At 45.9% G+C, this 21,516-nt stretch overlaps 1 protein-coding gene across 3 annotated transcripts; it reads left to right on the forward strand.

The window, feature by feature from the left end:
• The first annotated feature begins 561 nt into the window (after positions 1–561).
• Positions 562–21,516, forward strand: tnpo1 (transportin 1). 3 transcript variants are annotated; one of them, XM_070989232.1, is made up of 25 exons: positions 562–715; positions 837–950; positions 3,107–3,182; positions 3,749–3,898; positions 4,319–4,425; positions 10,076–10,209; positions 10,663–10,744; positions 11,194–11,316; positions 11,404–11,522; positions 11,856–11,916; positions 12,160–12,331; positions 12,547–12,699; positions 12,792–13,017; positions 13,196–13,367; positions 13,632–13,718; positions 13,826–13,933; positions 14,261–14,419; positions 14,509–14,596; positions 14,681–14,779; positions 14,897–14,992; positions 16,819–16,894; positions 17,780–17,879; positions 17,972–18,046; positions 18,304–18,443; positions 18,552–21,516. In XM_070989232.1, exons 2-24 carry the CDS (start codon positions 846–848, stop codon positions 18,409–18,411), a joined length of 2,676 nt encoding a protein of 891 aa, XP_070845333.1. In that variant the 5' UTR covers positions 562–715; positions 837–845; the 3' UTR covers positions 18,412–18,443; positions 18,552–21,516. The 3 variants fall into 3 exon arrangements, 2 of the variants coding, with proteins under 2 accessions (XP_070845333.1, XP_070845334.1); XM_070989233.1 differs by having other exon boundaries at positions 612–715; positions 840–950; XR_011603419.1 differs by lacking the exon at positions 16,819–16,894.

The following is a 21,516-nucleotide window of genomic DNA, read 5'->3' on the forward strand; positions in this document are numbered from 1 at the left end:
TAAACAAACTTGGTCAAATAAAGCCAATTTTCATTTTTCTGATTGCGGTTATGTTCAGAGAATTGGGTCTATTGGATAGCCTTTACTCTCTTATTTATACATTTTTATAGTGCTTTCTCTTCATTATTTGCCACTAAACAAAGTATGTTTTTACCTGGTGATGCTTGGATCCGCGTCAGGTTCGGCTAAATCCTGTTTAGTTGCATGTTGAATAAAAATAACACAATCATCCGCTAGATGTCACTGTTTTACGTTTACTCCATTTCTAAAGGAACGGCGATGGCAGTGACCAGCCTGTGGGCGAGCGGTGCTACCTTCACGTGCCGTCGGAAATATTCCACATTTTTTGGGCTGCTTTACAAACCTCTCCTATCCTTTCATAATTTCTCCTCTCCCTCACTACGGCTCATTCTCTGGTGGTTCGAGCGCATATCAGAACACATTCGGAAGTGTTGGTGTTTAATAATAACAACAGTACGCAGGTTTGCGAACATGTTTGGCTAAACACGTCTAGCACTAGGACCGCTCAGCCGCGTGTCAGCTGATGAGGCAGCCAGATAAATGCGACGCGAGTCTGTATGGCCCGCAGCTTCTTGGGCTTGTTGCGAAAACGGATGTGCCCGCTGTAACAGGCCCATGTCTGAAAAGCCAGACAGACGGTCACATTTCATCAGAAAGTCAGCGACACTCGAGCGCGTCGGCCAAGTCAAAACAGGTAAAAGCCTTCTTGGTGTGTAAAGTTAGCTTACGCGTCCAGCTAATGTAACGTTTACGTGCTGTAGGGGTGCGCCTCAATGAGTCCTCTGTGTTAGCCAATGTTATTTCTTTATCCGCAGCAGAGCAAGATGGAGTGTGAGTGGAAGCCAGACGAGCAAGGACTCCAACAAATTTTACAGCTGCTCAAAGAGTCTCAGTCGCCAGATACGTCCACGCAGAGATCCGTCCAGCAAGTATCCTTTGCCAAAGCAGACGCGTGTGCTAGCAAACGTTTTCGTGACTTGTTAGCGCTTAATGTCAGGCTCAACAGGCTAGCCATAGCTAACACTAGCCGAGGTTACCGTTAGAAGCAGGTACGCAGGTGCTGACCGGCTGGAGCTTTTTGTCTCTTAACAAGCTCAGCACGCTGCTAACAAAGCAGGCCGTGCCGTGCTAACTTGCTCATGTGTGACCCTTTTATAATCTAAGAAACTGGTTTGTTATAAGCTAGGTTAATATTACAGTTACATGTAAACTTGATCAGCTAGATAATCGCCTCCTTATGCACTCACCGGCCACTTTATTGAGGGCACCTGTCTAACTGCGCGTTAAAGCAGATATCTCATCAGCCAATCACGTGGCAGCAACTGCATTAAGGCACGATTACATGAAGTTCAAGCATCAGGTTGCGGAAGAAAGGCGATATAAGTGAGTTTGAACGTGTGATGGTTGGTGGTGGGGGTCATGTCTTTGAAGGCAGAGGTCAAAGGAGACTGGACAGACTGGTTTTAGCTGAACAGTAACTCAGATAACCACTCTGCACAAGAGCATCTCTGAGCGCTCAACACATCCAACCTTGAAGTGGGGGGGCTATGCAGAAGACCCCCAGGAGCCACCAAAGAAGCTGTGCCAATGGTACTAAATGGTATATGCTTCTGTCTCCTGGATAGATGAGTCTTGATTTCTTCTGCGACATTCAGATGGTAGGACCAGAATTTGGTGTAACCAGCATGAAAGCAGACGTCCATCCTGCTTCGGATCAGCACTTTTGTTTTTTAAGGATGGCGAAGGCGTGACCCGGCCTCTGATTTGTTGGTAATTGTTGCTGTCTTTGGTTGGGTTGGTTAGCCGTAGACGTGAAGATTGAGCTTGATCAGGGTGAGAAAATCAGAGTAAGCCAATCAGAGGCAGAGTAGGGGCGGAGTTATGCCTTCGCCATCCTTGAAAAAATAAAACCCACAGTTCAGGTGGTGTTGGTGATATATTCTTGGCACACTTTGAGCTCCATATCTCCAACTGAGCATCCTTTTAATACCTTGTCCTTCCTAAATAATGCTGCTGACCGTGCCCACGCCTTTATGATGTGTTCCCATCTTCTCGTGGCTACTTCCAGCAGGATAGCGCGCCTTATTAGACAGCTCCCATCATCTCTCTCTCTAGTTTTATGGGCTCAAATGGCCGCCACAGTAACCACACCTCAGTCCAATAGAGGTGGTAGTGGAACGGCAGATTCACATCACAGATGTGCAGCCGAAAAATCTGCAGCGACCGTGTGATGCTATCACATCAACATGGATGAGGATCTCTGAGAAATGTTCCCAGCACATTGTTGAATCTACGCCATGAAGAATTAAGGCAGTTCTGAAGGCAAAACGTGGTCCAACCTGGTACTAGCAAGGTGTGCTAATGAGTGTGCCCACACACGTCGCATCACGCTCCAGCTAAATTAATTAACAGCAGCTTCATGTGACACTCATGTATATCATCCTCAGTCTAATCTCCTAACAACCCTGAGCTGTCCTGTTCAGTTTGTAATGAGTGTGTAACTAAACATTAAAGATCTGGCTCTACATGTCAAATGTCAGAGGTGATATTTTTCCAAAGCAAACAAGCTGTAATTGTAGACATGTGACGTTTAAAGGCACAATGGGGGACAGCTCCCACCATCCCACACTACTTCACGACCTCATCAAACTACGAGGGATCCCAAGCGATCAGCGTCAAACGTGCAAACGCGCCACAGTATTTTGTACATGCTTTTGCATTAGAGAACAATTATCTGCTGCATCCTGATCCTAAACGATTCACTTATGTAACACTTAATGTGCACTGCGTCGTTAACTCATAGACAAGCTGCTGCCGTAGCCCTAAATACGCCATCTGGCTGGGTATGTACAGTATTTAGTCACACCATATGACGTATTTACGACCCCCTAAAAACACGCACTGCTGCACTCTTATACTGAAGCACCACTTGACAACATGAACTTGTGCTCTTTCTACATTTCTTCAGATGAAAATCTGATGTTCTCGTTATTAGCATGTAACAGACTGCAGTGCTAATGTGCTCACAACCTTTTAACGTGCTTTGTACAGTTAGCACTTTGTCTTCCTCAACCCTCTTTCCCAGAGACTTGAGCAGCTGAACCAGTATCCAGACTTCAACAACTACTTGATATTTGTCCTGACGAAGCTAAAATCAGAAGGTAAGCTCTCTGTTTTGTCGTGTCTGTGCCGTGTTCCCGGTTGGGCCTGGACGGTGTGTCAGACATGTCGCTTCAGCGTGAGCGCTCAGTGACAGGTCTGTTCGGCCATGACTCGGGTGACCCGATGGCATCTTTGTCACAGATGATGTGGCTCTCAGAATATGGGTCACTCTAATTTTAAACCTAATTCCTGGCACCGCTCAACTCTTGGCTTGACTGTCTGCACAGTAGATGGCCGAAATGTTAAGTGGTGTTAAGACATTTTAGGATGGCGTCGCTGGATGTGCTTTTACTCTCAGCTGAGATACAACAAGCCACAGATATTTAGAGTTGAATAGAATAATAAATCCAGATATTGGGTAAGTGGTTCGTATTTCATATAAGCAGGTCTTGTTGTCCATTGGATTGTGCTGGATCGAGTGAAAACAAATGACAGCCGTGATGTCCTGAGTTATTACAGAGCAAGTCAGCAGCCCTCACAACACAGCAGCCTTTGTCTGGACTCCACTCAGCTAAAATGTTATTTTACACTTCAATAATCAGTTTTTCTTTCTCTGCCCAACAAGATGAGCCGACCCGGTCTCTGAGTGGGCTGATACTGAAGAACAATGTCAAAGCCCACTATCAGAACTTCCCTAATGGCGTGTCTGATTTCATCAAGAGCGAGTGCCTCCAGAACATCGGAGACTCGTCTCCCCTCATCCGGGCCACTGTGGGTGAGTTACGTCCTCTGGATCCACTCTTCACATGCCACATGGTCTCTGTAGGACAATCTGCCTTTTTGCATTGCATGTATCTTCCTTACTAGAGCCGGGCGCTCCCTTAAGGTGCTAGTAAATAGCACAGAGCACCATAAACAGCATGATTCAGCCGGCTTGATGTCTCAGCTCTGATTCAAATACCACACATTTACAGATAAATGATGGCTGTTGCCATTCAGCCCAGCTTATTCATATGCTTCATGAAATGTGTTTTGTTTTTGTGACCATGCCAGCTGAAGGCACATCCTAACAGATCATCAGTCAATGTGTTGTGGCGTTCGACGGTGTGCGTTTGATGGATTAGTTTCGATCGCTCGGAAAGCACTGCCTGCGCCTTCTTGGTGACTAACTAACTGTAACTCTTTCCCACGACAGGCATCCTCATCACCACCATTGCCTCCAAGGGAGAGCTGCAGAACTGGCCGGAGCTTTTGCCCAAACTCTGCCTGCTGTTGGACTCCGAGGACTACAACACATGTGAGGTGAGGACGAAGGCGGAGGGATGTGGGATCAGATTGTCTGCTCATTGGTCGGGGACCTGCTGTGTGTGGTAGCATCCTTTTTTTTATGCTTGTCTGTAGCACAGAGGACCTCAAAATCTGTTTGAAAACGCTGCAGCAGCTAAAAATCTACAGTCGTAACAGCCTGACGAATATGAGGGCTTGCACAAATGGCGGATATTTTGGATCCGAATAAAATTAACGAGGATATACAATTTAAAAACTGAATGCTGCCGCACACATTCATGGATTTCTCACACTGGAGGTGACTGCCCCCCCTCCCCCTCGATCCAGCTTAATCAGCAGGCATTGGACCCAAACATGAAACTGGGACTGGCAAAACCAGCGTCTGTGTGGCAGTATCTTTAAGGGATTACACTTGGCTTTATTTGGATATGATGATCAAGTCATTTTTGTCATAGCTCTGTGTGTGTGAGGTATAGAGAGAGATTAAGCGTATGCACATTCGTGATCATATGTTACAGCACACTTGCGCCATAAGTGAGCGTGTCTGGGCACACGGCGCTGCACGTCTGCTCATTTGTTAATTTATTTATCGCGGAAAGGGAAGAGAGCTGGGTCAGCATTAAAGCAGCATCTGGACGGCGTCCTGCTGGCCAGATGAGCTAAAGGCACCTCACAGCTGGAGCGGCAGCCACAACTACAGATTATTCAACGTGGAATCAGTTATTCTCTTTCTGCCCTTTTTTTTTTTTTTTTTTTTAAACCAGAAAATCATTATGACCCCGTTTCCTGACTTGACGTCTGTCATCCTCTAGTATGACTTTTAGAATGTGCACATGAGGAAAAACAACCCAGTTTTCTGTCTTATAGTTAAGTATTTTTTCCTCTATAGTTCATTATTATACAGTTAAGTATTTGTGAGTTGTTGATTGCATCAAGCAGACGTGTTGATGTCATCATTTCTCGCTGATGTCAGCACTTTTACAGTTACACCACTGAAGCGGCGGACGAACGCTCCGCTGCAGTGACCACTGAAATTACAACACAGTCGCTTGTAGTGGATGTCCGATCTGTGTAATGGTGCCGCACCCATACTTAAGCTCGCATAACCTCCCTGGACGTTAATATGCCGTCTGCAGCATGTCCCCGTGACATCAGCCACTGCCGGGAAGGTGGATGTGTTACATTAGAGAGCATGCAGGAGTCAAGTAGCGCCGTGCTGCGTTGGGCTGCGTTGAAGGGCATTTCAGACGTATCCTGGCGGGATTACTCATCGCCCCTCGGAGCAGGGACGTGAATTTCACCGCGCTGTACCGTCTGAAATTTAAGGAAGAGGTGTGACGGGGGGAAAAAAAAAAAAAAAAAAAAAAAAAGACTCCCCCCTGTAGCCCCGCAGCCTGCCTCTCTTACAAAGCTTGTTCAGATGCTGAGATTTAGGTCAGCTATTTACTGCGGAGGAGCTTGAAGCGTGTGTGTGTGTGCGAGGCTTAACGGCCAGCAGCGAGCAAATGTAGCAGCTCCTCATAAGACTCGCTATGATTTTCAAAAGCAGCTTGGAGGCTGGAAAGCTTCTTAGCCTCCGATGTTGAAGATGGTGAAGTTGGTGCCGCATGAAAAAAGTGTCTTCTAATCTTGTGGTAAAAGGTGCAAAATATATACTTAAAAGCTTTTTCCCTGGTTGATCTTTTCATGTTGTTTCCACTCAGTGTCTCTTGTGCCCTTGGCTTGTTTAAACGTGAGCAATGCTAATGGCAGTAAAGGACAAGCAGAGGTCAGCAGTTTGTTTTAAAGGTGCGATGGATATGTCACGCTGTTGTTTACCTCTCAGGGCTGTATGCTTACTTTTTTAGGTGGCAGCACTGGTGCTAGCAAGTTAAAAACTTTAGTAGTAGCACACACAGTTTGACAGTTAGTTAACGTGTTTATTAGCTAAATTTAATTTGATACTGATAAGAAATTGTAACAGTGTTGAACAACAATTAAACTGATTCTTCATTTTTCCTCCACCTGAGCACAACAGGATGAATTTAAACATTTTTAAACATGAAAAATCAACAGTGTTTTATTTTCAATGCGCATCAGTGAACTGTCTGTGCTGGCCATCCGTTCGCCTGCCGCCATAAAATACTTACAAAACATTGCCTTTTTGGTCTGCTCATATACAAACCAGGTGAAATCTTTTAACCACTGAGGGTTGAATCGATTCATGTTTGTATCTGAGGAGACGGGCCGGTCCAAGGAAGAAGCGTTGAGCGACAAAGATTCAGCGTCGGACTCCGTAAACATTGTAGTAGTACTATTTTCCTCCAAACGGCGTCTTTTATCCTCGTTGTCGTGACCTACCGAGGTAGAAACTACAGAAAAATATCTCCTATTTTGCTCGAGTCTTCTTGTTATTCTTAGTTGTTGCGGTTGGTTTGTTTCCCGGCACAGATCAGCGAGGGTGGGAATGTTTCCCCGGAAATGTAGTTCTTTTGTATTTGGATTGAGAAGGACAGTACGCACTTAGAACTACAACTCCCATGAAGCATTGTTCCAACAACTGACGATTAAGAGAGTAATATAGCCTAGTTTTCCGCACTATTTTTTTAGACGTGATACCAGCGCAACACCGTTGCACTTGTGCTAGCGGATGCATGTTTCTCTTCACACAGAATGATTTTTAGCAGCAAATGCAGCAGAAATTGTCGCACTGCACAGCCCTGCCTCTGATCTACTGCAGCTCATCTGCAGGAGTTCATCGCATCGCCGGTGATGAGATTTCTAAAAAGGTGAATGTAGTCGTGTCCAGAAACATCCAAACCCGTACAGAGGAATTCATTACATGTGTCCTGTGACACCCGAGACCTCAGAGACGGGAGCGCAGCTTGTTTTATGATGCAGGACATGGAGGAAATGTTATAATCACGTCACATCGTGTCATTTTTATTTTTTATGAGGAAAGGTCTTCTGAAAATTTATGTTGTGTTTCTCAGCGTGTCTTATTAAAAAAACTCTGCCAACGAGCACAAACCAGGACGAATGCTGTCCACTCTACAGCAGAAGTGTACTAGAGACAGCAAACATCCGTGTCGTGCAGAGCTCGTTTTTCAAGGTGTTGACTGTTGCCATAGACGCGCCTAAATCACTCACACCATTACTGCCACCTGCACTTTGATATCTATTTTGGAAACGAATTTGATGGCTGCCAGCGGACAGTTTGGGGCCTTTGTAATCTAAGCAGGGAAAAACGTGAATACACGTTGGCCTCGGGCCATTTGATCAGTCTACAGTAAGCACATCAATGCAAGATGATCCTCATCGCTCTCTTACTGAATTATCCTCAGTATGAGCGCGCACCAGTCCAACCAGGAGCTGAGCCGATGCTGGGCAGAAAGACAGGGCTGGAGAGTAGCTGGTGGCTTCCAGTAATGTGTCATCTGAAGCTTTCAATGTCTTCTTGATTTAACCTTTTTTCAATAGTTGTCAGTGTGAACAACACAGCACATGCATTTCTGTAATGTAGAAAATTAAATGAACACCAGGAGCTGCAGCTTTAACATCTTGCCTTGCTTGTGGTTTAAGAGCAGTAGTTGTAGAAGAGTCCCCTGTGCAGCTGCACCATACCCGTCTCTGCAGGCTCTATAAAAAGACATGAGCAGGTGCGTCGGATGCCAAGTCTAATGTTGGTGGATGGCTTTATATAGGTTTTGCCTGTGAGCAGTTTTACTGTTTTGATAAATGGCAGTTGGAAAGTGGCTGCGATGGCGCTGGGAGGGTCAAGTTGAGGGCAGACGACCACATATGAAAACGCTTTGTCACCTCGGTGCTCGTTCGAGACGTTCACATTTCCCGAGCGGCAGTCTCAAAGAGCTGTTTAGTCGACTGAATGCATGCCACTCTTCTCCCCGGCTCGCCGTCATGTGCGTGACGAACGTTCTCGCGTTTAACGACCTCCCGTAGCGCCGCTCGAAGGCCGGATTACATTTGAGATGCCTGAGCATCACTGGAATGCTTGAAGGCCACTCCCATTTCTTTGCCCTTCCCTGTTGACTTAAGAAGCAAAACAAAAATTAGATAAATGGATGAATAAATAATAAGTCTGTGCAGTCTGGTGTCAGTGTTTGACCTGATCTGCCAAGAGTTCATATGAGAAACGGCTTTAGTGTCTCTGCTATATATTCCCTGTGGACTGCGCGACATAGCCATCCAGCTGCCTCTTAAGATCATGTGATTTGTGCAGCAGGACTGTTAATCACGATGTCGTGTAACCTGAGGACGACAGTTGGTGGCGCCTCTGTGTGCATCATTTTGGTTTCGTTGGTGTTGAGCAGTAGATTGTTCTCTGAGCAGAAACGGATCCACGTCGTGTTTTGAAACCCTGCTGATGAAGGCGGTGTCGTCTGCACTCTTCACAGCAGACTTCTCTCCATGTCGCGGGCTGCGGTGCACGAACAGGAGGGGGCTGAGCACAGCCCGGGGGGGTTCCAGTGTTGAGCACCAGAGCAGAGGAGATGTGGATGTGAACTGTCTGTGTGTGAGGAAGTCCAGTATCCAGCGTGGTCAGAGCGTGGTGCTCGAGCGGTTTCGGGGGGACATTGTGTTGAAGAGCGAATGGAGGGCAGTGGAGGTGACATCCTCCGTGGATCTGTTGGTCCTGAATGCTAAATCTGCCGTCATGCGTGTTCATGTGCACGTTAAGTCTTCGTGTCTACATCTGGTGCTTTGCTCATAAGCCTCAGACGCATTCGATCACTTCAGACGTCTGTTTCAGTGCGTCACGCATAACATTTTTGCGACACTGCTTTTTTACTCCAGAACTCGATAATGAAATCTCCTGCTCTGGCTCTGAAAGTGTGATTTTTTTTTTTTTTTTTTTTTTTTCCCCACCGCCCTGCGAGGTGAAAGTGAATCACCTGTATACTAATGAGGGAGGCGACTGTCTTCAGCTCGGCTGCACGTTGTCTCCTCTGTGTGTGACCTTGGCACGGCCTCACCCTCCTCCTCATCATTCTGCATCCCTTCGGCTCCTCTGTATTTTTTTTTTGAGACCCCTCTGTATCCGTCATCTCAAAGGAACGCCGACATGGGAGCTGTTTCCATGGAAACACGTTTCAGACGGCGTCCGTGCTGTGCCGTCGTATCTGCTTCTCAGGCTGCGTTCGTGTGAGCGGCGCCGAAGTCTGCAGCATATTGTGAACATGCATACTAACCGTCAGCTGAGCAGCTAGCATCAAGAAAGAGAGGAGTGTGTGTGTGCATGTGCGTGTGTGTGTGTGTGTGTGTGTGACTGCTTGCCAACTGTTTGAAGGTTATTAGAGCAGAAGTGGATGAATCCTATTGAAGATGAACATGTTTTTGCGCGCTCGCACTGTGCAGACCTGGGGTGAGATCCTCTGTGTGACCTGTCTATGCTTGGTTAACCTATGATTCTACATTTGTTCACTGCAGAGCCAATAAGATATGAGCATAGTTTAATAATATGGTGTGAATGTATTGAAAAATGTGATGCCAAAGGAAGCTAAACCTAAATCCATTCCACCTCCACGAGCCCTCGTCTGCAGCTGCAGTCTGACCTGCCCTGGGGATGGGATGGGTGGGGGTTGTGCGCAAAGAGAAATTCCTCTCAGGAATCTGTACCAGCTTGGATTTTCCTCACTCTCTCTGTTGTTTTTATTCTGTCCCTCAGGGAGCGTTTGGAGCCCTGCAGAAGATCTGTGAGGACTCTGCCGAGATCCTGGACAGTGACATGCTGGATCGTCCTCTGAACATCATGATCCCCAAGTTCTTGCAGTTTTTCAAGCACAGCAGTCCTAAGATTAGGTATCAAGTCTTTCTGCTGACTATGAAGGCATCTTCCAGTCATGCCAACTGGGTTACTTCATTTCCAATGAGTAATCTATGACTGATTCATCACTGGTTTTGGAAACTCTGCGGCATTTGTTGTGCTTTTTGCATACAAATAAGACCTGTTAAACCTTAAGTGGAAAAGTAGGCCATTCATTTTAGCCCCACTTTCCTCTGATAGAGAACAGATGTCTGTTTCACACAACATAACTCATCTTAACACAGAGTACATTTCCATGGCAGACTATATGAAGCCTCAGCCTGTCGTAATACAACGGGCCTGTTGACAGAGGACAAGAGTTCCTCATTTGTAGCCTAAATCAGTGGACACAGAGCAAAGAAGACGAAGACAGGGGCTGCATTCATAGCGTGCGACATGTGAGGAAAACATGCCTGTGTGGCTCTTAACTGGTGGTGTTTGTGTTGCAGGTCTCATGCCATCGCCTGCGTCAATCAGTTCATCATCAGCAGGACTCAGGCTCTCATGCTGCACATCGACCCTTTCATTGAGGCGAGTCTGGCTGCTCTTTGTCGCCTTTTTGTGTCTGTGTGTACACGCATAAAGACGCCTAACTATGTGCTGTCTGGAAGACAAATTGCCCAATGAGAATGAGCTCCCTCCCTGAGGTCACTGTCTCTCACTTCAGTAAATACTAGCTGCTGAGCTGACAGCTCGGCTCTGGTTTACCTCTCAGCTCGTCTCTGAAATCCCTTCTTAAAATCAGACATTGTTTAAAAGGTTCAAGTCGTGATTGTGTTTTACTTTTGACTTTGTGCTGTCTTTTTTAGGTTTTTGGTGCCAGTGTATTTTCACCAGAAACTGTACTTTAAAATCTGTATTGACTTCCCATTCAGATTTCTTCTGGAACATGCTTTGTATTTTACACTCTATTCAATTATCATCATTCCTGTGAGTCTTTCAGAGGAGACATTTGACTCCGGGCTGTCTGTCCTCTGCAGAACCTGTTTGCACTGGCGACAGATGAGGAGCCAGAAGTGAGGAAGAACGTGTGCAGAGCTCTGGTCATGCTGCTGGAAGTCCGCCTTGACCGTCTGCTGCCACACATGCATAACATCATAGAGGTGAGGGAGCTTATATATATACGTGCATGTATTTATCTGTATGTCTGTACATTTCTACACATTAAATTTCTCTTCATTTCATCTCAGTACATGCTGCAGAGGACTCAGGACCAAGATGAAAACGTTGCCTTGGAGGCCTGTGAGTTCTGGCTCACTCTGGCGGAGCAGCCGGTGTGTAAGGAGGTGCTGTGTGGACACCTCTCCCAGTAAGAACACACACACTCACACACAAACGTGCATACAGTACACAGACTGACACCCCAGCGCTAATATTGATCTTGATTCATGGCAACCTTGGGAGTAAGTTAGTGAGGACCTTGCGCCGGGATGATATTCTTCCTCTTCACCTCGGGACGGCTGATTAAGACGCGTGGCCGTTGACCTCAGCTGTAGCATCTGTCACCGCGTTGTCACATTAAACTCGACACACAAGCACTAAACTGAGCCCGCAGCGGGAATCAGATGTGAGTGACTGCCTGTGTGCTTCGACCTATCCTTGCCCTTTGTTCTCATCAGTTTTCCTCTGGCTTCGTCTGCAGGCTCACTCCGGTGCTTGTCAACGGGATGAAGTACTCCGAGATTGATATTATCCTGCTCAAGGTCAGTTTATATAGCCTAATATTTGTACCTGTAGGTAAGACGATGAATTGCCCCGTGACTCAGGGCGGCAGGCGGCTAAGTTAAGTGGTTTGTGACGCCCAAATGGATGCGACTTTTACACATTTTAACACAAACTTTTGTAGACGTTTGTATGACTTTCATAGTGATTTTACTTACTTTTGCTGCTGAGTTTTAAATATACAAAATACATCAGTTTCTTAAATCCTGCACATTCGTCGTCAGGGGGACATTGAGGAAGACGAGGCCATTCCGGACAACGAGCAAGACATCAGGCCGCGCTTCCACCGCTCCCGCACGGTCGCTCAGCAGCACGAGGGCGATGGAATCGAGGAAGAGGAAGACGAGGACGATGAACTGGACGATGATGATGACACGATCTCTGATTGGAACCTGCGTGAGTTCAGTGCCTGTGTGAATGGAGCGGAGTCCTTATCATGAGCTGTCCCCTCATCATCTCCCGCTGTCTTCACTAAGAGCAGGAGCCATGCGCTGTATTGATTACCTATCTTGTGTTTGTGTGTGTGTACTGTACCTGTGATGTATGTATGATGTTTGTCCGCACACTTCTATGTTTGTACGCACGTCTCTCCACCTCTCACCGAACATTAGGCAAGTGTTCAGCTGCAGCGCTGGACGTGTTGGCCAACGTGTTCAGGGACGATCTGCTGCTGCACATTCTGCCCCTGCTCAAAGAGCTGCTCTTCCATCCCGAGTGGGTGGTTAAAGAGTCTGGCATCCTGGTGCTGGGGGCTATAGCAGAAGGTAAGCAGGGAAGGTAAAAAGAAAAGGGGACAGAGGGAGTTTCCAGAGTATGGACCCAGAGGAAATGACGCTATTCTCATCCCTGCCTACAGGCTGTATGCAGGGCATGATCCCATACCTGCCTGAGCTCATCCCCCATCTGGTGCAGTGTTTGTCCGACAAGAAGGCCCTGGTGCGCTCCATCACCTGCTGGACGCTGAGCCGCTATGCCCACTGGGTCGTCAGCCAGCCCCCCGATAATTACCTGAAGCCTCTAATGACGGAGCTGCTCAAACGCATCCTGGACAGCAACAAACGTGTGCAGGAGGCCGCGTGCAGGTGAGCAGGAGGTCCCGGCAAAGCGAGGTCACTTTGCAGCGCATGAGGAGCCCTGCAGTGCGAGCTGCACATTTTTCCTGCAGGTGTTGAGAGGCATCCAGATATCCTAATGCTTCAGAGATGACATGGCTTACTGTATGTTTTCTCCCCCCTCCTCTTTTTAATCCCTCCCAACCAGTGCCTTTGCCACTCTGGAGGAGGAGGCTTGCACAGAGCTGGTGCCCTACCTGGCATTCATCCTGGACACGCTGGTGTTCGCTTTCAGCAAGTACCAGCACAAGAATCTGCTCATCCTCTACGACGCCATAGGAACCCTGGCAGACTCAGTGGGGCACCATCTCAATAAACCGGTACGCAGACTGAGTTTCATTTCCTTGTGGATATAAGATTAGCACATACTTTTTAAGCAGCCTTCCTCATTTCACTTCCGTAGTAGTAAGTGTATTTTTCGACGTTATCGTCATATTCTCAGAGTGAACAAGCATCAACACACCCCCCATGCTTCCCAGATTTGTTTGAGTGTGTGTGTGGCTGCATTGTTGTCTGTAATTATCACACTCCTTCATTAGCTGCATCACGTTTCTTAAGACTTAATTTAATGTGTTATTTGTCAGGAATACATCCAGATGTTGATGCCTCCGCTGATCCAGAAGTGGAACCAGCTGAAAGATGAAGACAAAGACCTCTTTCCTCTGTTAGAGGTGAGTCTGCAGATTCTGCTCAGCCGACAGTGAGTCAGTCCAAGTTCTGTGACGGTAGCATCGTGTGGACAGGCCGCTGACTGTACCCCCCTGCCTGTCCTCCTCAGTGTCTGTCGTCTGTAGCCACTGCCCTGCAGAGCGGCTTCCTGCCCTACTGTGAGCCTGTGTACCAGCGCTGTGTCAACCTGGTCCAGAAGACCCTAGCTCAGGCCATGGTGAGTGTGTCAGACCCTCAGATGTGGACATCTACACAGCACTTTTGGACCTGGACCTGGACTGGCCCTCTCGGCTCTGTGGAGTGTGGTGTTTACAGCTGGTTGCACTGCCCCCAGGTGGCCAAAACCATAAATGCATGCAGGTTTAATGTGCTGGTACCTGCAATCACTGACAGACTGGAGGGGAAATGCTGTTTCAGGATAGAGAGCTGAACTTTGCGTCATAACTCAGGTTTTTTACGTAATTCTAATGCGATTATCTAATAGTGACTCATGTAAATTTCATTCAGCTCTTGTCCTCTTTTCCACCATTCGTCACTCCTTTAGCTCCATCAGTCCCAGCCGGACCAGTATGAGGCCCCTGACAAAGACTTCATGATCGTGGCTTTGGATCTTCTTAGCGGACTGGCTGAGGGTTTGGGAGGCACCATTGAGCAGCTGGTTGCTCGAAGCAACATCCTCACTCTGATGTACCAGTGCATGCAGGTGAAGAGCTGTCAAACACGCTGCTTATCTGATGAACTGCTCAAGTCCCTTCGTCGCTCAGCTTTGTTGTTCTCTCTCCAACTGTTCAGGACAAAATGCCAGAGGTGCGTCAGAGTTCTTTTGCTCTGCTGGGGGATCTGACAAAGGCTTGTTTCCAACACGTCAAACCATGCATTGGTATGTAGCACGCAGCTAACTCTGAAACAGTTTGGCCATAAGTTGTTAGTCAGTCGCTAAGTTGACTTGCTCTCCTTCTTCCAGCTGATTTTATGCCCATACTGGGTACTAATTTAAACCCAGAATTAATATCAGTGTGCAACAATGCAACATGGGCAATTGGAGAGATATCTATACAAATGGGTGAGTGCTCCTCTTTCCACAAATACTCACAGTATCTCACCTTTTCCACTGTATGCTTTATCAGTAAACAGTCAGCAGATTTCTTTGCATGGGTTCTCACTGTTCCTACACCCTCAGGGCCTGAAATGCAGCCGTACATTGCCATGGTGTTGCACCAGCTGGTGGAGATCATTAACAGGCCCAATACCCCAAAGACTCTTCTGGAGAACACAGGTACCACTCGGTGGCAGTGCTGAGCCAGCCAGCCAGCTTGCCACACACAGGGAGGTGCTCACACACTCAGGTCCACGCAGCCAGGACTCACCACGCTCATTAGGGTGCCCGTCCCGCCCTTTAATCTCGATCCAAAAACCCCTCCCAAGCAGGGAGCCTCACAGGTTTCGCTTGTTTCACCAAAGCATGCGAAACATTCCAGCTAGTGATTTGCAACCTGGCGGCGCGGCCTGTAAGTGGAGATGAAAGAAAACGAAACCCTGGGCGCGCGCCATCGTTCGAAATTTTTTGACACTCTTGAATCAAGCGAGCCGTGCAAGTGCCCAGTCTTGGAATTAAGTCATGTTGACCGGCTGAGCACCATCAGGTGAAGCAGAATACTGAAGCAGAAGAAAATGCAGAGCACAGGCAGTGTGTGAGATAGACAGGCGAGTCCTCAGCTGCACGCAGTCTGCTGCTAGCAGTTAGAACTACTCCTAGATGATTGACAGAACACCTAAACTGATTAAATGTAGGGCACCGAGCATAGAGCATTAAAAGAAAGGTTACACTGTGCTCTTATTTTTAACAATACCAATTGGAAACGATGATTTGACAAGCCTCGTTAAAAGACACATGCAAGGGTGAAGTGTAACCTGCCCAGACTGAAGGAGACGTAGGGCCTCTGTAGATGTGTTCCTGTTTGTTTGCTGTCAGTTTATTTGTTGCTTTTATTTACTGTTCTTTAAATGTGGATGCATATCTGCCAATAGATGTTAAATGTTGTTAAGAATGGCCAATGTTTGATGCAGGATACACTATAATCATAACTGTCGTGCCAGCCGCCTTTCATGACAATCTGTCACTGTTTGCGCCTGACCAGTGAACCCTTTCACCGTTTCGTTGCGTGTTTTCAATGCGTTAATTGAAAACACGACAGTGAACCAAGGCTACGAAATTGACTAACAAACTCAGGTGTTTGGGCCACGCGTACCCGTCATGGAGATGAACAGACCCAGTTTATCTCTGGGGCTAAATTTCAATGGGCAGCCATGTAATGCCACGGTGGTTAAAGGTGGATGTGGCGGTAAATTGGTGGAGAGCGCATGGCGGCACTTTTCAGTTTGTCTCTGATCAGCTTATCCTGCACTGAACTTTATTCTAATGAGCATACCATCTGCTTTCTGCATGTGTCATTGGACTGTTCATAAATGCCTGTTTGTTAATGAGAATGTTGCATAGTTTTGTGTCTCTTAAACTTAGGTCCTCCCTCCTCTCTGCCTCATAAGAACCTGCTGTGCTGGATACTAGTCTCCCTCCATGTAGTTGGCTTGGAGTAATCTGTCATTTCCTTTCAAAAGAACACAAAAACAACACGTTTCTGTTATGTGAAGATTAACATTTGTGAGTTTAAGGGAGAAATTGTCTAGGCCAGTCGCACACATGCACACACACACACGCACACACACACACACACACACCGCAGCTAAAAATCAAGCTAACGAAGCGATCAGCTCCGTGATTGACCTGCGCAGCTGTACGATCAGAGGGTTTCTGAAAGCCACTGTTTGCCTTTTTCTATGAATGTCCTGTCAAAGCTGTCGATGTGTTCTCCCTTAAACGTGTTGTATGTTTTTTTTAAGAGTGTCACACTTTACATTCCTCCCCTGACTGCAGGGGCAGCGATAACCAACGCTAGTGAAGTCTCTCTATTTATTATCATACACGGATTCTGTTGATTTCTGTCTCTGAGTTGTTTGTTTTTTCTTTATTTTTCTCCCCCCCTCCTCATTGCTCATGTCTTGGTTGGCGTTTGGTGGTGTGTAACCGTGATTGCGTTACCTTAGCAATAACAATTGGTCGTCTTGGTTACGTTTGTCCTCAAGAGGTGGCACCCATGCTACAGCAGTTTATAAGACCCTGGTGTGTATTATTCAATCTTTTATTTAATTCATCTCCTCTCTGCTTTCCTCTGATCTTCTCGTCTGTCGCTCCCTCTTCTGCCCTGCCGCTCTCCTCTCCTCGCTCCTCACTTTCCTTCTCAAAAGAAGTTTTTTCAGTTGTTTCCTTTGGTTTCTTTATCAGTTCGTAATCATTGCCAACCATGTGACTAACCCTGTCCTCTTTTAGGTCCTACCTGTGGTTTTTGTTTTTCTTGTTTTTGCCTCAGTAGCACCTTCATGTATTATACATTAATTTGTTTAATTTCTAGTTTTTTGTCATTGTTAATTGTTGCTAACCTAAGAGATGCATGGGATCAGATTTTGTCACATGCCTGCTGGTTCAGCCACAGAGAAAGGAAGCAATCCTAAATCCCTTTCTCACTGAGTAGTCACCCAGCTGCATGTGCCTGTCCCAAGAAGACCCCAAACCTAAAAAGTAATGTTATTTTCAAGGTGCTATAGATGAGGTGTTTGCTGAACACACTGCTCATAGACCAAAGTGAAGTCCTAAGAGCTCCAAGTAGTTTTGTTAAAAGTAAAAAAGTTTGATTTGTTTTATTTTAATCTGTTCTGTGTGCATGCTTGACTTGTTGTTGTTATCTCTCAGCTCATGATAGACACACATGGATGTATTCATAGAGCCTAATATGTATTTACTGATAAGGAAAACAAGTATTGATGATGATAAGAAAACACCTAAAATTACATTTGTATTAAGGATGAATTGGCCTGTATTTGTTATTTCTCAGAAACAAACTGTTAGCGTATTGATTCATGTAGACGTTCGTAGAGCCAGTTGTTAATGCAAGTTTCTGCTTCTTCTTCTGATGAGTGTGACGTTAAATTTGGTCATCCCTGTTGTCAGGTGCACCTCTCTACGAAATATAAGAGACAATGAGGAGAAAGACTCTGCGTTCAGAGGAATTTGCACTATGATCAGCGTAAATCCGGGAGGTGTAGTGCAGGTGAGGTCCGGCGCCGCGATGCCAGCGTGGTCATCCTGTTGTCAGTTGCTCTGCAAGTTGAAATGTTGCCTCACCTCTCTTCTCTGGGACAGGATTTTATATTCTTCTGTGACGCAGTGGCCTCCTGGGTAAATCCAAAGGATGACCTCAGAGACATGTTCTGCAAGGTAAAAGCTGAAAATTGCTCAAATGACTGGATTAAAGGGCTAAACTGATTCAGTAAAACTTCATGAAATAGACTGATTGTTAAAACTTGCTCAAGATTTAAGATCATGTTCATTCGCTCACCCAGGCCCTCCGCCTGCCCCCTAGTGGCCAAACGCAGTGCCTGCAGTTGGCAGATATAAAATAACCCAGCGATGCACAGGATCTATTTTAAAAGGGGGCACGCCGTCGTGACTCTTCTCCTGGTGTTTCATTTCAGATCCTTCACGGGTTTAAGAACCAGGTGGGCGAGGACAACTGGAGGCGCTTCTCAGATCAGTTCCCCATGCCTCTGAAGGAACGGCTCGCAACCTTTTACGGGGTGTAACTGTTTCCAGAGCAGCGTGCCTCATCACTGGGGTCAGTTTCCTCCTGATGTCGTTTGCTCTTGTAGAAAAACATGCATCTGAGTGTTTGCTATGTAAGAAATGTCGCTGTTTCTAATGAGGCCTCTCTTTCTCTGCACAGGTAGTTCACTATGGGAGACAATATAGGGAACCTCTTTTACCCAGGGAACATGTTACCCTTTACTAGGGGGGAAGGGTCTGCCTGCTGAGGGGAGGGAAGGGGTGCGGACCCCTCCCCGACCTGATGGACGGGGTGGGAGGGAGGTGGTAGCTGCGGTGCTCGCTGCCCCCGCGCACAGCCGAGGGGGGAAAGGGGCTGGCAGAACAACCTTATCATGGGAGGAAAATTCATCGAATCACATCTCAATCAGAAATAACGAACGGATCACCTTTTTCTCTCCATTTATTCCCCAAGCATCTTGTTTTCTGAACTACTGAAAAGAAATGTACGATTTCGGTTAGCCGAGGAGTTCGCACGTTTAGAAAGGTTTGCGCGGGAAGCGTCTTCAGAGCATTTAGAGTCGTGTCAGCCGGGCAAATGACGCGGTCGCTCTCAACAAAACTCCCCGTAGAGTTAGAAGAAGTAAGAGGATTTTCTCCAAATACAAGGATTGCTTCAAACTAAGGAATAGCAGCTGATGCTCAGAAAGCGTCTCATTGGATCCGACTGTGGGGAAACATCACTTCATAACCAAGAATAAGTTATCACCTATATAGTTACCAGATTTTCTCCATGTTCCTATTCTTTAGCAGGGCAAAGGCTGTTAAATACGTCACTGGAGAGCACAAGATTTACTTTTAAGAGCAGCTTTTCTGGGAATAGGTAGCATGCTTGTATCATTGTGAAAAGCTGTGGAACATTAGTGATGTGTGTTGCGTGTGACAGCTGTCATTGCCCTGTGGTAAGGTTCTTCTTTGACCTTGTATTTTATCTATTTACAGTACTTTACTTTCCTCTACCAGAGAATTACGGCAGTCAGCCGTAACGTAGCATGACTGGGTTTACACGCCGAACTTAGGAAATGTGTAAGATGTTGGCTGTGATGTGCCGTCGGAGTGAAATCTCCCAGTCTGGTCTTGTGGTGTGAATGTTGCCGTGGACATTCATCAGCAAGCATAGCGAAGCTTTAGGTGCTCGCAGTCCGTTCTGTTGTCTGAGCCTCATGGAGGAAAAATGAAGGAGACGCCGCGACGACGCCAATCCCGTCTTAGTGATTTTTGTGACTTTGGCTGTCAACCACGCAGTCCATCGAATGAATGTTAAATGTTTATTTCTCAATGTGCTGAAAGGGTTTCTTTGGTTTCTCTTGGGTGTTTGGCTTCTTGTGCTAAAAGCATGATCTTGAGGGTGACTGTATAATGTTTTGGGTGGTTGTGTTTCGTGGGGTACTTGGATGCTTTCATCTCTTGCATGTTGGTGGCCCCTCACACCCCAACATATAGTGGGAGGGGGATCCTGGGAGGGAGGGGAGCTTCAATTAAAGGTTTAAAAAGTACATTTTCACGTTTTCTTGCTGGAGTGTTCTCCCTAAACTTTTACCCCATAGCTGGATGTATAGTTTTCAAATACTGTGAAACTACAACAATGTTATCGTCTCTGGTTGTTTTGCGCTGTTTTACTTTATAAAGTGTGTAAGTGTTTGAGTTACAGATGGCCTGAATGTATTCCATGATGGGTTGGAGAAATTGGAAGTTTTTTAGGTTTTTTTTTATGCCCAGTTAGTTATTTTTCCTCTGCTGGCCAGAGCATTAACTGCAGTATTTTAGCCCTTTGCGATGCGCAGGACATGCACTTCAAATCTGAAACTAATGTGTAGCCAAACCGTTCACAATATGACGTTAAATCATAGAGTATTGCTGCTAAAAAAGAAAGGAAAAAAAAGTGTTTACCTGATGCAATAAGTATCTGGATGCAACGGGGTTATAAGATTGTGAAAGTCGTCTGATGATAATCTTTCCCAGTAAGGAACAAGTAACTGATTTTAGGTGGATTAAATGCATCATGGAATACAGAGGCAAAGACATGTATGTGCCACATCATTTTGTGTTTCGAGGTGATTTTTGTCTGTCACATTCCAGCTGTTTGGCATGCAAAAAAATGGAGTAATCACGGCTCGATGGGGTGCGTGAGCGCGGTCCTGTTGCTCTTTCATGGAAAGAGTGTCGGTCTGAAAACCAATCCCCACCATTACTGTGCTGTGTTTCTGACTTGACTGCTGCTATACATCGTAGTTGTGTTTCACTACTTGAATATGTGTTTTCTATGTGTTAACCTCAGGTTGTCTGTGTTCAGTGTTATTTGTTGTCATTTCCCCCCCAATGTGTACGCCTTTATGCATCTCCTTCAACCACTTCAGATTCGCAGAACTCTCGCCCTTCACATTAGAAACGGCTAACCGTGGGTGTTAATCGACATTAACGTTACGCGTGCGCAACACTGCTAGCTGTCAAACGTGATTACGATTGCAAGGCAGGGGGGAGGATAAAATGGTAACTCGCACATACTTGATGTGCTTATTGTCAAGTGATTGTTGTCAGACTACGATAAATATTTAGTGTACACGACGCCTTGAGAGCAAATACTTTGAGGTTTTCTTGGTGTTTTGCGGTAGATATACAGTATCCTGTATCTAAAGAAATAGGTAACACCTAATTTAAATGCAAAGAAACTGGTTGAAAATTTCTAAACATATTGTTACAAACATATAATGTTTGACTTTCTATGAAGCTTTATTGAAAATTTGTATTTTATAAAGCGCCCACCAATATTAAGGAATGTCTAGTCAAAGAACTCCTGTATTCTCATTTAGCCTTCAAACTTGATTAGACTATCTGCCTTCATCTTTTTTGCTAGTAAAAGCAAAAACATCATTTTGATAGACATGTTTTGTTTTTTTTGTTTTTTTTAATAAGCTGCTGAATTTTAAAAAAAAAGTAATACTTTTGGGGCCACCAAATATTTTGGATCATGCAAAGAATCTATATTGTACTGTAGTAATTTTGTAATATTTGTAAGATGATATAGTGGATGTGACTGGTTACCATTGCTTGAATCTGTACATTGTTCCAATAAATTGTTTACATTA

Source organism: Chaetodon trifascialis, chromosome 20, assembly GCF_039877785.1.
Source record: "Chaetodon trifascialis isolate fChaTrf1 chromosome 20, fChaTrf1.hap1, whole genome shotgun sequence".
In the NCBI taxonomy this organism is placed as follows: Eukaryota; Metazoa; Chordata; class Actinopteri; order Chaetodontiformes; family Chaetodontidae; genus Chaetodon; species Chaetodon trifascialis.

Bases quoted from the DNA above. Each gene is read 5' to 3' on its own strand.
- tnpo1 (XM_070989232.1), top strand. From the start codon at position 846: ATGGAGTGTGAGTGGAAGCCAGACGAGCAAGGACTCCAACAAATTTTA. The intron at 12,700-12,791 runs GTAAGCAGGGAA...CCCTGCCTACAG, and splicing joins GCTGGGGGCTATAGCAGAAG to GCTGTATGCAGGGCATGATC. The intron at 13,018-13,195 runs GTGAGCAGGAGG...CCTCCCAACCAG, and splicing joins GTGCAGGAGGCCGCGTGCAG to TGCCTTTGCCACTCTGGAGG.